Source organism: Toxotes jaculatrix, chromosome 21 (assembly GCF_017976425.1).
Source record: "Toxotes jaculatrix isolate fToxJac2 chromosome 21, fToxJac2.pri, whole genome shotgun sequence".
Classification (NCBI taxonomy): domain Eukaryota; kingdom Metazoa; phylum Chordata; class Actinopteri; family Toxotidae; genus Toxotes; species Toxotes jaculatrix.
In genome coordinates this window covers 1,673,905-1,692,495 of record NC_054414.1, presented here as the reverse complement: position 1 = coordinate 1,692,495, position 18,591 = coordinate 1,673,905, and the positions used below count along the sequence as shown (strand labels likewise).

General features: G+C 43.4%; 1 protein-coding gene across 6 annotated transcripts in view; it reads right to left on the bottom strand.

Moving 5' to 3' along the window:
- The window catches only part of LOC121175422 (rho GTPase-activating protein 23-like), a 44,555-nt gene that overhangs the window by 20,316 nt on the left and 5,648 nt on the right, over window positions 1-18,591 (bottom strand). For 5 of the 6 annotated variants that reach the window (XM_041029185.1, XM_041029189.1, XM_041029186.1 and 2 more), the window contains exon 1: window positions 10,980-11,127. The exons of the other annotated variant lie outside the window; for it this stretch is intronic. In XM_041029185.1, the coding sequence (XP_040885119.1) occupies window positions 10,980-11,033 (54 nt within the window). In that variant the 5' untranslated portion in view covers window positions 11,034-11,127. Of the gene's footprint in view, window positions 1-10,979; window positions 11,128-18,591 lie in introns of those variants that run through there. 6 annotated transcript variants of the gene reach the window in all.

The following is an 18,591-nucleotide window of genomic DNA, read 5'->3' as shown; positions in this document are numbered from 1 at the left end:
TCAGTTAAACTCTGTATTCCCCCTCAGTTCTATGGAACGTTTTACCATCTTTCAGCTCATTGTTTTGGTCTTCTAAATCTAACCTTGCTCTGGGTATGCTGGATTGTTAAATAGGCAACTGATGCTAACATGTTAGCCATGTCAATTTCATAAGGGCACAATATGTCAAATGTGTGTGATATTCTGTTTGTTGTGGTGTTCGTGGAAACATACATGGTATATACTGTTATTCATCATTCAAAATAATGCTTGAAAGAATATTTTGCAAAAGCAACCTATTAGCTGCAGGCTACGCTAACCTGCTGATGATTCAAGTGAGCTATCCACAAAAAGCTGTAAACCATTGGTTCTAGCAGGTGAACCTAAAAATCCATTTAAAGCCATTTGGAAGGAATTCCCTTTAAGCTACTGGTTTGGTGATTTAGTACATTCAGTAGTTTGAGAATTAGTGACTGATGATGATCTAAATCATGTTCCTGATTCTTTTTCGAGTCGGACAAGAACATTACCATCTATCTGTAATAAAGAAGTCCTTTTTTGGCAGTTTCAGCCCCAAACTACTGTCTGCTTCTTACCCAGGACAATCGATGGCGCTGTATGACCCGCCGGGGGCCCCGTCTTCTTGGAGACACAATGGGTGTGTGCTGGGGTGAGGCGCGAGGCGAAATACCCCTTAACACTGCCAGCCAGATACAGCGAGGTTCGGCGTCGCTACAGTCCACCCCGACAGAACACTGAAATCGCCACTCGTGGCCTGATGGAGCTGGTGCGACACCCGACACCCTAAGCATAGCACCTCCACATTTGTAACCACATGTACTGTCTGTGCCGCGAACACGCACAAACACACACTAGGGCTCACAAGGTTCGGACCCCACAAGTGAGATATCCAGTCACCTTTGCACAATCTCTGCTTGATGCATCTTAGCCTGAAGCGACAACAGAGAGTAAGTCAAGTGTCACAATCAGCACTATGGATGCAGAACACCAGGTCTTTAATGTAGGAATTTGTAGTCCTTGAGTTGGATTTGGTCAGAGCTTCATCCTTGGTGGATATTTTCCTATAGATATCTCACTGGATTGTGTTTCGTAGTCTCAAAGATAGATGCCCAAGTCATGACGATCCTGTCCGAAGCCAAGCAATGTATACAATTTCTGATATGATTACACTTAACCTGTCATTAATTTGTCCAGCTTTCTACCATGTAGTCTCAAGCTAGTCCTCATTTTTTACCAATCTGGGTTTGCCTTTGGTCCTCATCTTTTTTAAGGCAAATTTCTGTGATCAATCTTGACCTCTTCATGCCTTTCCTCACCTTTCATTTAGTGCATTTCACAGTTATAGATGAGTTCCTCAGTGTTGACAGCATCCTTTTGTTTTGAATGTGAAACTACTTCAGCACTGGTCCCAGGGTACCTACTGTGGCAGCATTAGCTGACAGCTCTACTTAATTTCAACTACTTCTCTTCACAGCTTTCAAAACGGAAACGTCCCCACGTCCAGAAAAATCGCGCTCATCTCACTTAGGTAGCGGTTTGTTGCTTCCGTGCAGTTCGGCTTCAATTTAGGGCTTGTCTCTGGATTTCTGAAACAAATCCATCCTGGACCAACTGAATTCTCTCCCCTGGACCAGTCGAGCTGAGAAAGCAGTTTGTAGTCAGACCAGATTTTAGAATTGGAAATAATCCCACACTGCTGCTGCTAAGAGATCCAGAGTGTGCCCCCTCCATACTGGCACTATGGTGCAGCGCTGGCTGTGGCTGGCTATCTTTATTGCTGTCTAAGTAGAGCCTTCGCTCCTCTCAACCCTGCCATGAATCTCTCTCTTTTCAGCCTCCCTCTCGCCCTCGGGTCTATTTGCTGACATCCCTGCACTCGCTCTCACTCTCTCTCTCTCTCTCTCTCCCTCTCTCTCACTCACGTTCCTCCTCTACTTTAGCTACACAGTCCAGCCCATTGGTGGAGCACACAGCAATGTTACTCTCTCTCTCTCTCTCTGCCTGTGCTGGGTCTCCCTGTCTCCTCCATTTAGACTCACAACCTGGTAGCTGATGTGAATGTACTATAAACTTTGTGGAAAATGAACTGATTTTAAGACCAACAGAAAATTCATTAACAAGAAACGGTAAAGCTAGCTCTGGTTCCAGTTTCTGAAATGTTTAATATCACAGAAAAGTGAAATCTTCCATCATCCTTAATTTGTCCAGCTTTGATGATTTTTGATTTTTTTTTTCTGTGTGCACTCAACATGCTTGTATGACCAAGAGCAGTGTGCGTTCACGTATGGTGCCATAGATGAATAATGTAGCCAGAGGCTGTTTTTTGTCATACTGGTGTCGTACTGAGGAGCAGTCGTCCATTAAATATGCAGTTGACAAAAACAAGAGGTCAGGTCATTTCTTATTTACGCAACAAGGTGACATGTTATTCATGAGATTTTACTTCTGTTGTATTTAGGTATGAAGCACTGATGCAAAGCAAAGTTATCTCCTGATAGTAATAATGTAAACAATCTTCATTCCTTTATTTTCTTAAAAGGGTTGTATGATTTATCAGCCTGTTTGATTTATAGGTCTAATATAAAGAGAAAGCAGGGGCTAATACTTTCAGTGGAAAATAGCTAAAGTGCGAAAAGTCTCCCAGGCCACCCTCCTCTGGTTCCTCACGACAGCCCTAGCAGTGCTGTCAGCCCCTCATTCCTCTTTTTCATTAACACCTGAGAGCAGCTACAAGGACAGACAATGAGAGAAAGGGAGAATGAAGATAAAGAGGGAGAAGTGAGATGTAGAGACACTAAAAGAGGCTGACATCCATGAAAGCATCATCCACAAGCCTCTGCATCTCTCATCTCCCGTCATCCTCTGGCCTTCACTTTCCTTTCCTCTTCTCTCCTGACCCCTTTTCTCTTGTCTTGCTCATTTCCTTTACATTGTTCACCTTTCCTTTCCCTATATCACAGCCGTCAAACAAAACCTACACACCCAAAGTTACTCTGCCTGAAAACGTTAAAACCAAACAAACTACTGTGAACATGACTCTGGCATGACTGTGCGTGACTCTCCATCTGACGAGCGTTGGTTTGGGAAAAGCACTGTGACCAATCCGTGCACTTGTAACAGTGTTGTCTTAACAGAGAGGACTCAAGCCAGAACAAAAATAACATAATGTGATGTGTGAGTCAGAGGAGAGTATGCATCTGTTCTGCCCTGATTCTTTATGCCTCAAGTATGAGGGCGACCAACCACATGAGGGCTGTGAGGGGGAATGCTTCATGGGAAATGAAAGGAACCTACTACCAAAGCACAAAAGAATTTCCACACTTCCTTAAATAATCTCTGCGATTATTATTAGCTAATAGCAGGTCAACCAAAACGTGAAGGTTTTCCCACTGTTATCAGCCTGGAGGTGACATCATGCCTTCTGCTCTGTGTAACAGTGCTAGCTTAACAGTAAAGGAACTGCCTTTGTTTCTAAATTGACGAGTGTGGATGATGAGACTGCATGTCGCCTGTGCCATTAGCAATATGAGCAGCCGAAAATCCTGACATCAGCTCTCCATGCTAATCCACTGTTCTACTGGCCTCTCCCCTCAGACAAGACCAGGTCAAAACCTTGTGTACATCCGGACTGCGTATGGTCAATGGGTGAAACTGAGGACTTAGTTGAGAACTACTTTCAATGGAAAGTAGCGAAAGCTTGCTGTATAAATGTCACTAGATTACATAATTCATTTCAGCCTTTTATCCGTTTGCCTCTCTCCTCCTCTCTGTGCTCACACATAGAGTCATTTAATTCAACTGAATTCACAATAAAGCTTTTTGAATAAACAATTTAAGCTGAGGGATCTAATTAATATCTGTGCAGTTTGGCCTGAGGAAGTCTTGGGCTTGTGGCAAAGAGAATATATCAAGCCTTAAACCTACTAAGGTAGGTTCACCTCCCTCCTTTCAATTATAGAAGTTGTAAACTTATATGGGATCAAGTCAGTACACAAGTATATGAGAGGAGAGAGGGAGTGAACAAACGAATAAATGGGAAGAAGAACAAAGCAGAGAGTAAGGTAAATAAAGAGCTGTCAGCCAGAATCTCAGTCTGAAAGGAAAAGGCACAAAGGGCGGGGGATTGGGGGACTCAACGAGACACCAAGTGAGATGAGAGAGAGGAACACAGAGGAAGAAATAATCCCTGCAGGACAAAAAAGTCAAGACTAAACCATGTCACTGAAGCACAGTGAAGTGAAAACAGCTAAACGTGATTTAAATACCATTAAAGGTGAAAGTCAACAGAGAAAAGCAGGAAGAGACTGAACTGACAGAAGAATCACAACTTCAAATTTCAGCACTTCCATTTTCCCAGCTAATTCACGCTCATTTCTACCTTTTTTTTTAATTTTTAATTAACCACCTGTGCACAGATCCTGCTTTTAATCTATACTGCAATATATGAGAGAGGCTTCGTACAATTACATCATCGGAACAAACAGGTCCTCTGATGCCTCTGATGCCCTATTTATGTCCACCTGATGAATGTAAATCTTATCTGCCACAGCCTGACCTTGTGGTGCATGTTCCCACCATTAGACACAGCTTTCAGCTCAAGTTGTTGTGATATGTTCAGGTAGGATGCCGAGAGTAAAAAGTGCTGAATGATGAGACGAGTTAATGTCTAAAAATCAGCTTCACGTGAATGAGTTGGACTGATTTCACCTTTCAGCCACACGTGGGCAGCACTGCATTACAAAGAGCCATTCATGTAACGCAGTGTCCAGTGATGAACTGCATTCAGAACAGCTGCAGTCACAGCAGTACAAGCACATTTCAAATAATCAGGCTTCACACTGTTTTTAACTGTCACTGTTTTGGCTGCAATGCCTCCTCTCACAAACTAAAGCTAAATTTAAACCCTTTATACAGATAAACAGTACAACATACAAGCTTATGTCAGTTATTTGTAAAGATCTCCCTCAGTCTCTCACACTTTTGTTCTGCTGATGTGCCCTTGAGCATGATGCCCATCTCGGTCACGTTTGATAAGAGCGGTGAGCGAGAGTGAGATCTACACACACAGGCCCCGGACTGCAAGTCTGTGAACAGGAGGAGGATCAGAGTTCAACAGATCAGACGCACCAATGAGTAGAAAAGGAGGACGCATGCGAACGCAGCAACGCTCATTAACTGACCTATTTTTACTCAGCTGTGAAAATCGTGGTGAGCTATAAATAACTGCAAATTCATTTTCATGCATGTCTTTGTCTTTTGTTTTCATTTTCAGACACAATTGCTGTCAGTAGGCTGGTCTGAGTAACTGCCATTCAGCCACATACACACACACAGACACAGCGTGTGATTTCCAACACTGCAGGTGATCCAGTGGCTTCCTGAGATCTCATTACATTCGATGAAAGGATTCACTTAGAGCTGCTATTGACCATTACTTCTCTGTCAGTCGACTAATGGATTAATCAACTAACTGTGTCGGCCCTAAATTCAATAAGTTCAATACTATAACCCACTGTATCCCACAGCGCACTGTAGTGGTCATGGTCTGTTGCTTAAGACAACTCAGAAAAAGGTTGTCTGTCCACCGTGGAGATGACTGAGATAAACAGAGTGCCACAACAGATGAAGCCAGAATTTCCATCTATCACTGCTATCTTAAAAAAAACAGAAAAAAAAACGTGTTTAATGAAAACACATTTGAACTCAAAATGTCAAACTTTGATTTTTTTACATCACAGGCTGTTGGACTCCGGGATCAAAGAACCCAGTCAGTTCCCTGGTCTGGGACGTTCTATAACCACAGACCTCCAAAGAGGTCTCTTCATTGTTGTGCTCTAAAGGACTGACCTGCACTGAGATCAGCCCGGTCAACTTGGTCCTCAGCAGACACTGTATCTTTACTGTTCGCCAGCACTGACCCCAGACCAGCCTGGGTAGATGTATAAGACCATTGTTCCCCGTTAGACAGTTGCTTTGTGCGTCTGAAAAGGCAATGGGACTCAAAACAGTTTGGGTGTTTGTGTTTCAAAGAACGCAGCACTATAAAAAAAAAAGAAAGGAAGGAAATAACAGCAGAGGATGCCACACTGACAGACACACTGATAACAAGGGCTCAGTAGGATTACTGTTTGACACCATACACTAGTTATATATATACTATATATTTATCAGACCTCACACGACATCTGTGAATCAGCAAGGACCCAGGACATGAGGCTAAATGAACAGAAACTGTCTCCACACTACCATCCGCTGAGAAGAGGTCAAAGGTCATCGAGCAGGAGTCAGTGGACGACTGGAGAAACATCAAGGAGGACATTCACATCTGACACCAGAGACCGTCTCTGAGCAGACAAGGGTTACCACCTCCCTCCACACACTTTCCAGCTGAAAGGTCTGAAAGCTTGTACGGCTAAGAAATGGAATGAACGTGGTTAGATGAATTAGCTGCTCCGCCTTCCCCTGACCTGTTAAGTCTGACAAGCACTCAGTCTATTTTAGGATCTGTGCTCTGCTCAGAAACATGTGGAAATGATGAAATCAGTGAGAGGCAGACGGAGCTCTTGTACTTTGATGTCGTCCATCCCTTCAACACCGTTTGGATTCAACACAGGCATTTCATGCCTCTACGTGCTTTCATCTTAGTGTTTTCCATTTGTTAGTAGGTTTGTTAACAGTATCCTCTCCTGTTTTCACACCGGTTAGAGGTGTAGATTACCACCCTGAGGAAGTTATTTGGCCTTCAATCACTCCAAGTTACAATTTTTAGCGTCTCTGCAACGGAATTCATTTCATTTTAAACTTGTTGCTCTGCATTTGAAATGAATCATTTCCCTCACTGTGTTATTTGATGACTCCAAGCCTGAGGTGGCAAACACAGAAATAAAACCACAACATCACCTGTGCATGGACACACACTGCTCAGGGAATGAGAGTCTTTGTCAGGCTCCCATATTGTGGGAAGGTGAGAAATTAACTGCCCAATCAGAGCTAAGGATGCACATCATGTGCTCTACATAAACACACTTTTTTCTCTATACAATCAGAAGACAGGAAGCGTCTCTGGGAGGGTGTAGCAGGGCTCAGTGTGTACCGGGTCCCAGCAGCACAGGACAGCAGCTGGGTGACCACATGAGGCCAGATCCTTCACCAAAGAGATCCAGCTGGAGCTTTCTGGATTGAGAAGGTGAAAGGGGTGGGGGGTACAGCCAAGCACATGCACACATGAACACACAAGTCCAAGAACAGACTGCAACTGACTGCACCTGATGCCTACCGAGCACAGCGAGTCGTCTGTTCGCTTTTTTTCTGCTTTTATTCTGAAAAAGTAGTGAAAAGTCTCTTTCACTGATCCCACAGACTTTCCTCTGCTTTTTCTTCTCTTCCTTCTACTCTTCTCCAACTCTTTCTACTTTCTCTGTCACACACACACACACACACACACACACACTCCATTGTTGTGGTGTAATTACCAACACTCATTCATTGACACATTCCTGAGCAGCCCACCTGTTAAAGAATGGTCCAGTGTGTTCAAAGTAACTCCACCCACTGCCTCTCAGACACTCACACTAGTTTACGCAGCTGTCCTTGTTAGGACATTGCATCGACGTGCATTCATTATAGACAGCCTAACTTTTACCTTTAGCTAACCTTAATTCACACCTTAACCCTAACCTGAACCAGGACCTCAGAAATGATGTTTAGCCTTATCAGGATCAGGATCAGGCTTTGCCCCCCCTGGTCCCAACAAGGTCGGTGTTCTAAACCGAAAAAAAAAGGTCCCAAAGAACTAACAAAAATATGTACACACACATCCATGTGTTTAGGTGTGGAACCATCAACTATCCCAGTCATTAAACAGGGCTGTACTGGCCTCATGGCTGACCTTTCAACCTTGACCCACACAGCATCTACCCACATCATTCCTCTTTCACACACACACACACACATGAAGTACACACAGCTTAACAGAGCTCCATTGTCACTAATTTCACAGCAAGTTTCAGCCTGTGTAACCTCCCCACCACCACCACCACCACCACACATACCCGCCCTCCGACCATCCCCCCTCTGCCATACAGTACAGAACCAAGCCTCTCATTCCCAAGTCTGAAAAACACACACACACACACTGTGCTTGTTAGTACTGGGACACTTCATCATTGTAATTAGTGAAGTCACTTAGTGAAATTGCTTTTGCAGATAGAGCACATTTCTTTACTGCTGATAGTACTCAGCTTCTCCCATTAGAACCAATGCACTCCCACCATCCAATCTCTGTATCTGCTTATTCCGGTGCATGACGGGCACAGGCTGCACAGCACCCGTCAAGCTGTGTCACTGTTCAGCGCCGTGAGTCAAAGGTAAACCTGGAGATACACAAACCACAATAAGCTATGCTTTCATGCCACTGACTGTTATTAGGAAAATGCTGGTGATACAGTAACAACACAAACAAGCGATGTTGATATATCAATATAAAATGAACGAGTACATATACAGGATATCAGTAAGCACAACGGAAACTATATTGATTCTAGTTTGTACTGCATGTTCATTAAACTTTCATATCCCAATATGTGAGCTAACTTAGCGATCGTTAGCATTAGCCAACTGCATCAGTGCACACAGTTCTAATGTAACGGTTGTATTTGCTCACATAGAGGATTGTTAGTTGAGTAGGTGGTCCTTCGGTGTGACCCAGGTCACATTTGCGCTCACACCCCTAAAAACAAATGTGGCCGTACACAGCCCAGACCACCTCTGGATGTGGCGAATGTGTCCTCAATGCATTTTGGGTGTGTTCACACCTCAACTCAGAGCTGTCCTCGTGTGATCTGTAAATTAATGTCTGGTCTGAGCCTCTCAGCGTGCTCTGCCTTATTTAAACAAGTCTTTACAGACAAAAACAGGCTTTTCCTCAGCCTACTATCTGCTATGAGAGAGAAACTGTTCTGCTAATGTGATGAAGTGAAACTCATTACCCCGCAAGCGGCTGATCTGAGGGCAAAATTTAGAGGCCTGATACAAGACATATAAGGCAAGAGGAGCCTGCTCGACTGAGCACACAGAATCTGATGGGGGGTGGGGGTGGGGGGGACATAGATAACCCACACATTTGAAAATAGTGGCAAGCTGGAAGTGGCATATTAAAAGTTCATACATAATATTATGAAAACAGTCATTCTTACAGTATATGTCTTTTGAATAAATGACAGCAATGTAGAAATTCAGCGCTCAGTTATAGTGTTATTTCTGTACTACACTCAACTTCAACTACTGCATGCCTTTTTACCCTGCCAGTGCACTAGACTGTTGTAAAATGAAGGAAACTAGTAGACCATGCTACAAACCCATGTGAGAGATGATAACCATGCGTATAAAACAAAGTTTGCCAGCTTTGTGAAAAGATACTGCTTCATAATAACATTACAACAACAACAAATCTGATGTCACCTATTAGCTCGATGCTGAAGCCAGGCTGCCAGAGACACAGAGAATGAAAGGAGCGACGCCTCTTCTACAACTTAAGAACGATTCATTCATTGTCCATGCTGCAGTCACACTTGTTACTGCTGCTCGTGCTTTAACATGTTTCTAAAAGTTTCAGTCTCATGTCTGTGAGTCAGGTACAGAGCTGGAGTCAGGACGTGGTTAGCCTAGCTTTGCATACAGACTGGGAACAGGGGGGAAACAGATAGCCTGGCTCCTTCCAAATTAAAAAAAAAAAAAAAAAAACACACCCACCAACTCCTTTAAAGCTCACTGATTAGCATGTTTGATCTGGCTGACTCACTTTCTCCCTGTCTGTGACATTTACTTTATTCAGGCCTATATGAAAATATCAAAGATCATAACTTGAATTTAAAAATTCCACCACTGATGGCTGCCATTAGTGGTGTATGACCCATGATCCTGATGCTAACTGGGCCATGACACAAGCCCACAGTAATAAGCTGTGATAATATGAAAGTCACACAGTGATCTGAGAATATAACTCATAAGGTCGGAGCAAAAAAAAAAATGTGATGTGTGATGGGGGGTGATTAAACTAACTACTTCCACGCTGGTGGTGATACAGTACTGTGATTAATGAAGGAATAGTTCTGCAGTGAGAGAAGACTAACGACTACAATGTGCCTTCTGTCACTGACTGTGCATATGTGGGCTGCCATATGGAAATACATGCATTCCAGCCCAATTTCTTGTTGTCTCTCTGCTCACCCACCCATATCGCATCTCTGTGATTCACGGAGAAAGACCGCGGAGGAATGATTCAGTTATTCGCAGATCTGCTGCTGAAGGAAAAAAAAAAGGGGATGTGATAAAGACATAACTGTGAATTTGTTTAACTAAATGCAGGTTACTGGATGGCTTTGTTTTCTGTCATCACTTCTTCATGGATTATGTGGTTTAACAGCCAGTTGCATAAGACACGGGCAAATCTTTATGCTCATGAGTGTTGCTGGAGTTTCTGCCTTTTAAGACTTTTCCCTCCTTCATGCACCCTGGAAGTATCCTATGTGAATTTGCGCCAGCTCTACTGAAACACTGATAAATGCACGAGAACATCTCCAAAAACATACACACAGACCCAAAACATACTACTACTGATCTATTACTGATTTACTGGACCTTTGAGTGAAAACTTATGTTACCTGACTCTGGAAAATACAAAACAAAAGACTGTCCCACTAAAATAGTTCGCTAAAGTGATTTGTAAAAGCCGTTTAGGTTAGTTGCGTTATGGAAACTGTCATAAGAAAGTGTATGCTCCTTTCTTACAGACTGAAACAGTGCAGGAGGGCTAAATCACAGAGTACCATCTCCAAGTTCAGCTCTACTGCAGGACTGTTGGCTACACAGAAAAGAAGCGGTTTATAAGAGGAAACGTTTTTGCTGCAGCAGAATAAAGACACAGTTTGATGAGACATGACAGAGAAACACTTCACAGCTTCTGTTCACTTTGAACTTACTTCACCGTCTGAGTGAGGTGGGATCCCAACAAGACAAAAAGCAACGCCATTCATTGGTTTCCCAGCGTGTGTGTGTGTGTCCGCCGGCTAAAGAAAGGGTTTAAAGCCGCTCTCCTGTCACCATTGTCTCCCAAGTCCTGTCGTTGGATGCGGCTCCAGTGCAGACCGGAGACCGGACGGTCCTACTCTCCCTCTCTCTGTCTGTCTGTCCTGCTACGAGCTGCGCCCACATTCACACACACACGATGCCATACGGAAACGTGGCAGGTCGGACTTCAAAATAAAAGGCTTGGCGTTTGATTAAAAGAATTGAAGCACATTTCTAAATTGGCATTTTCTTAAAATAAAAAACAAAACCAACAAAGCATTATTGAATCACTACACTGCTGTATATATATGTATATAGGCGTGCTTTATTGTAACGTAGCCTGCATGTCTCCTCTACAGCGGAATAATAAGATAACAAAAGGAATGAACAAAAGCTGAGACCGTATATTCATTTATCATACGTTACTATATCCATACAATTTATTCCTTGTAATTCCAGATATGTCTGACTTATGAAGTGTAGTTTTTTTTTTTTTTTTGTTAATAAAACTTTAATTTCGAAAGTTGCGGGCGGCGGGCACATTTTTGTCCTCGCGGGGCTTGACAAAGGTCTTGATAGTGCAACATCACCAGCTGGGCGCGAGCGACGGGTGAGCTCGCGCACAAACAAAACAAAGCAAAAGGAGACGCCAAGGCTGCGATCGAATAGTTGAAAAAAAAAAGTACTTCCTGTTTCCTTCCCTAAATACTTCTCCTTGACTCTGATGGAAAACGTCATAAGGTCAAGGAAAGATGCGAAGGAGATTTCAGAAGGACTCAGGAAAAGACAATGGCGGTACCAAGAAACTCAGACTGCTCTTAATACGGGGCAATGAAATTATATAACACAGCGGATGTTATTGACGTCGGCCGGACCACAAAAAGCACAACTTATATAGCACCTGTACCCACGAATCCCCATCGTGTTGTTTCATGCAGGCTTTAGAAATGTGGGACACATGAATGAAAAATATTCCCTCACAACCAAAGTTGTAATTATTATTATTTTTTTTTTTTAATAAAAAGGAGGAAGCCACCAGTTACAAAAGTGAAATGAAATGGTTGTCACACTGAGAATGGCAGCTCACACTCACCCTCCTGACCACTCACATTTAAAAAGCCTCTATCCATCTATACCTCTATCCCTTTCTTGATATAGACTTATGTCTCATCTTTACAGACTACGTGCATGGGGTACCACTGTTCACTGACTGTTCACAGATGCCAATTTCATCAACAAGGGACTGGTGGACCAGTTTGAATCCTTGGCAGCTGGCTTCACCTGCCTGTCCTCTTCCTCAGCTGGGGCTGGATTCGTCTTCATGGTGAAGAACAATAAGACTCCACAACCCTGCATCGACCTCCATGATCTGAATGACATGGGGACATGTGACAGGGGCCACAGTGTTCACTATAAAGATTTGGTCATGCACTTCAGACAGACATCATGCAACCTGGTCTCTGAAGGCAACATTCAAAGGGATCTTCCCAAGGATATAGCAGCGGTTGACTGGCTTGTTCCAGGATCCTGCAAACAGCCTCAGCACGTCCTCTGCTTTGTTAACTTTTACAGGTGGTTTACCTGGAGCTACTGTACAAAACTGTGCCCCCCCAACCCCCATACAACTCTCTCTCACCCTCCAACATCAGTTTTTTAAGAGTTCAAATATCAATTGACCTCAGCTCCCATTCTAACTATCCAGGGCCATCCAGGACCATCCAGGGGGTGGGGGGAGTTCTCCCACAACACCCCACACCAGAAACTCCATCCCTGTGCTTTCTTTTCTCACAACCCCTCCTTCTCTGAGAGAAATTATGCCACTAGGAATTGGGATTTTTGACACAATTCATTACTAAATGCTTCAACTCCTGACAGGCTAGACGGGCCCTGTTCGTCCCCCTGGTTTAACTTTGTCCTCTCCTATCATCCAGGGTCAAAGAGCACCAGGTCTGATGCCGTGTCCCATCAATTCCAGTCTGACAAAGCTTCTGGTGAGCCAGAAAATATCATCCTACCACCCTGGATCATGGGAGCAGCATTAGAATATATTGATGGAAACACGTAGTGATGAACCTACAGAACACCACTTGTTTCTGCTGCTCCCAGGTGGTCAAAACATCATTGATTGCAGGTTACAGTTGCCTAAACATCATTTAGAAATATGCTGATCAAACTTGGGATGACAAACAAATGAAATGGTTTTATCCAGAACATATGCAGATATTTTCAATATGATTATTCAGGGAATTAGTATTTTAATTAATTCCTTATTATGCTTAAACCCATTTGTTATAAATTAGTAGAATCTAGGTGGTGAGCAGAGTCCAGCTTTTGAGACACATGAGCAAAAACCTGTCCATCAGATGACTTTAGTAACTTTGGTGACAAAGCAGTTAAAAGCTAAAAGCTGAGTTTGACTCTTATTTTGTTGGGTGTTCATGTTCATGCATGTTATCACATTTTGTCAGTTTGTCTCTCTTTCTGACTGAATGTTGGGTTGCGTGTGTGTGTGTGTGTTGATGGTCAATGGAGCAAGACAAAGTCCAATGCGGATTGGCCAGCAATGCCCTGGGGCCAGAAGAAAAAGTATGCATAAACATATACATAAATGCACACACACACACACACACACACACACACACACACACACACACACACACACACACACACACACACACACACACACACACACACACAGTATCTCCACTGTGTCACTGTGTAAGTGCAGGGCATGAAATCATGGGGGAGAAAGAAGAGAAGCTGAAACTGTAGATACACACACTCATACACCCTCTACTGGCCTTCCACTGCTCTCACAGACACACACATTCTCAAACACTGATCATCCACCTGTTCCACCAGAGTTCACCTGAGTTTCCTGTAATAATAACAACAACAATAATAATAGTAATAATAAATCACATACAAAGTCTTTTCAGGGAATTTGAACTTGTGTCTATCATCCCACCAACAGGCTTACTGTGAAGCTTGTGGCATAAAATATATACCGCATTTGTTTGGGAATTCCTGCTTTGTTGGTGCCATGTTTGTCTTTGTTTACATTCGAATGTGGATACAAGGATTGGGGATTTATTGGAATTACTTTATCTGATCTTCCATCAGAAGAGATTAGCGGCTTGGTGGATCCCCAAACATCCCTAAACAAAGGGTTTCCTACATTTTCTTACACCAAAAATCACAGCTGAGGACACAGAGGTCCTCTGGTCTTTAGCCTAACACCCCTGTGCTCCAGTAAAAACAAGGGGGCAAGGATTTAATCCAGACTCTGTGTTAGAAAGTGATGATTGTTGAAATGTAGGAGGAGGAGGGTGACCTGTGTGTGTGTGCGCAATATGTGGAGCCACTAATCTGGCCTTGTTCTGAAAAAGAGTTTCATCCTCACTGCAGGGGGCCTGTGGGGACGCAACCTCCATGTCCTCCCATCAACCCCCCACCCGCTGTCCACATGTTTATTGTGACCTCCCCCCATACCCCTCCCCCCTCAGTTAACCCTCTGTCCTTACTCCCCATATTCCATGCACCTCATGCTGCACAGACTTTGAGGTCATAAATCTCTCCACAACCATGTTATATAGATTTGTTAAGGTAGGTTTCAGTGGTTCTTGTACTTTGTGTAGATTCTCAGTCACCCAGGTCATGGTTATACAAAGAGAGTTGAATCGAGGGCAGCTGGACTCAGTTCAGACCTGAAGAAACCTGGATGAGAGGTGAAACATCTTCAAGTATCTGTAACCAAGTCCAGTTGCCCCCGATTCAACTCTTGTTGGATGTGCATACATTACTTCAAGATGGTTACCCCAACTATATATGGAAATATAGCTTATATTTTATAGAAAACACTTGTAGGATAAATAAACTATCTATTTCGATTTTATTTGAACTTTGTAACTTTGTGCCCGTCTACGTGAACTGAGCCGCACAGGCTTGTGCTCCTGCACTGCATTCCTCCAAGGAACGTTGTCTGGCTGTGCCGTTCCTGCACACAGTCACACTCCAGACTGTTCTCATTTGTGGTTCCCTGATGGTGGAATGAGAGCACCTCCTCCCCTAACACCTCTAACGCCCTAACATGTCTAACTAGTGCTTACTGTGCACTTTCAGTGCACTTCTTTACCTGATCTCCTTGCACTTTGTCTTATTGAACAGATTTAGTACTTAGTATTTACTCCCATGTCTCCTACCACTGAAGCTTTAGTGTTGTCCCTCACTTGTAAGTCTCTTTGGACAAAATGTAAGTGTAAATGTAAATGTGTTGCTTATTGGAAATGTTTTGTCAATGGAGTCTATATTAAAATACTGAGGAATCTTTCACATTGTGGATATTTTTTTTATTTTAGAATTAAAACCTTCAATAATCAGAACATCTGTCTGCATTCTGTTGTGTTGTGCTATGCTGTGGCCTGGCATGGCAACAGAGAGGCTGGTGAATGTGGTGTGACTGAGTTTGTGTGTGTGTGTGTGTTTGTTGGGGGAGGGTGGGGGACACACCCATCTGTCTATTTACAGCAGCACTGGGAGATTTCGCTAAATATCTAATCCATATAATCCTCAGTGAAGCTATCGATAGACCGTGCAGTGATGCATGATGGCCAGCAGGGGGTGAGCTGACCTTTAGCTGATGATGAACGGGATTTGTTTTGACTCACTAAGAGGGATAAACTGGGGTAAAGATATAAGGAAGAGTTTGTATACAAGTGGTGGAAGAACAGACAGTGCTCAGATATCATAGATATACATATACACACACACACTTTAAACAAACACACAGAATATGACGCTGTGTGTGTGTGAGTGTGTGTGATGGTATGTGACCCCTGCAGCATCAGTGGTCCAGTCGTGTCTGAGCTCTTCTCCACGGATGGGCTGTCCTGGCCCTATCACACGGAAATTGCTGATTGAATTAGAGCTCTGTGGCTTCAGAGAGAGACTCCATGATCGCCTCACATCAGCGTCACAGCACGACCGCTCACTTCCATCTCTGGACTTCATGTACTCAGACGAGTTGGAAGCAAATGACAAGTTTTCGCCAAAGTTCACTGAAGTTACACGAGGTGACAGTATTTGTCATAATACTCTAAATTACAAAGTGTGGGGGGGGGGGGGGGGGGGGGGACTCAAAGAAGCCTCCCATCTCCTTCATAGGACACTCCTGTCACGTCTTCAGCCACGGGAGGTAACACATTACACATTAGGAGAGAAATCCAATCTCTCCTCTAAACAGCAGTAAGGGAGCTTTCTGCTCTCTCAGCCATGGACTCATCATATTCAAACTTTTGCACGTCTTGTCTCTTCAGTACACAAAACATCCCACGGACAGCTGGGTTGTTTATAATGGAAAGATGTCTGTATTACTCAATATTTGTATAATAACAACGGATCACGATGAATGTGTAATGTGAAAGGAGGCACTTATAGAGACAAACCCACAGAGAAACACTGTCAACTCTGCAGTCAGTCGGGGCTGACTGCTTGGCCTGTGTTACTCCACCTTGCAGCATCATCCAAAACAGTTTCTTAGCTACTGAGTAATACACCTACCATGACGTAACTGTGTCCCCCTAAATCTACCCTGAAATCTAGCTCTCAAACAACTTGGTTTGCGAGTGGAAAGCACCATAAATACAGCAATGAAAGCATGTTAGTAAGAAAAGTGCACTAAAAATATCCTGAAACAGGAGTGACCTTTGTGTTCTGCATACTCATTATGCAAACACACACACACACACACACACACACACACACACACACACACGCAAAAAACGAAATGCTCTTGGCAAATTGTCTCTTTTGGTCATTTCCAGTGTGTTTCAAAAGAAAACGTGGTTAAGAACGACGATGGTTTAAGTCTCATCCTGAACGTAAGATGAGCAGTGAAGTCCCCTCTGTCCAGTTCATCCATGGGAGGAATATATTTAATCCCCACAGAGAACACATGTCAGTCTCACAGAGCACCGCTCCACATACCATTACACAACAGCCTTTGCTGGATTTAAACCCCCACCACCACTCAGCGTGCTCGCCAGCTCACACTCACATGCACACGCCCCTCGCTTCACGCACGCACACACACACACACACACACACACACACACACACACACACACACACACACACACACACACACACACACACACACACACACACACACACACACACTGCATCCTGTCAAACTTACAATCTCTGAGAGGGTTTACAGAACATTCCCTAACTTTACTGCACAGAAAACCAAAACTTTGAATGGAATAAAACAAGATCGCATATGGTCAACATGTAAAATGAATGTGAGCAGTAACGGTTGTATGTTTCTATATGTCAGCCCTGTGATAGACTGGAGACCTGTTTTGGGTGTACCCCATCTCTCGCTCAGTGTCAGCTGGGATTGGCTCTATCCCACACCCCCACCCCACCCTGTGACCCTTGAGAGGTTAAGTAGTATAGATAATGGATGGATGTCTTGTATTACCTAAGAGACAAGACATATGTCCTTGCTGTGCATATGTGTATATATAAATATATACAAATAGGGTACAAGCCCTGAAGGGGCAGAACCCTATTGTTTCTGTGTCACCCTATTACTATTATTGTTATAATTATTATTATAATTATAATTATTATAGTTATCATTTGTCGTCACAGCTCAAATTGTCATAAGCTGGAATCATGAAACTTGGCCCAGTAACTGGAAATGATGTGAAAATACTTCCCAGGAAACATGAGACCAGTCGGCGACATGGTGGATCCGTAATTAAAGCCCAAAAATGGCATTTTGGAAAGGCCACGCCCCTCACACCATGAATCCCACGGACTTCACACAGAAGTCCAGCTCAGTGTGCTCTACACATTTCACATAAAAGTCTGTTATGATGGATTTTCCACCATTTTGAACTTTCTGAAAAACACACACAGACACAAAAAACAAACAGCTGATTGAATAACACATTTTTGATGTCTCCTCCAAAACCAACAGGTCTGATTGAAACCAAATTTCCTGTAGTTCATCACATCGCTTATCAAAAGCTGCATGGAACTTGTTGATATCTTACTTAGTCTTCAAGATACTGACAAATGAATTTCACAAGGGGAAACAGCCATAACCCATTAACAGTTTGTACAGTCATTATAAATCTGTGTACATATCTCCAGGCACACACACACACACACACACACAGCCGTCGCATGTTCTCTTTGGAGGACCCTCGGGCAGGTGCACTCTGGAGGAAACCTATTATCAGGTCAGAAGCAAACACATACACACCACAGAAATAAGGCTTTCATCGTTCTATTTAAAGCTCTGATGTAGCTGAATGAAGTAGAGCAGAAAACAGGCAAACACACACACACACACTTACAAACTCTCAAATACACATGAATCATTACACAACATCACACACAGCCCATCCCAGTGGAGTTGTGTGCGTGCGTGTAACCGCACAGATGGCACCATCAGCTGCTGGAGGTGTGAGCCGCGCTGCTGCAGCAGCACACTGATGATGTCACACATGT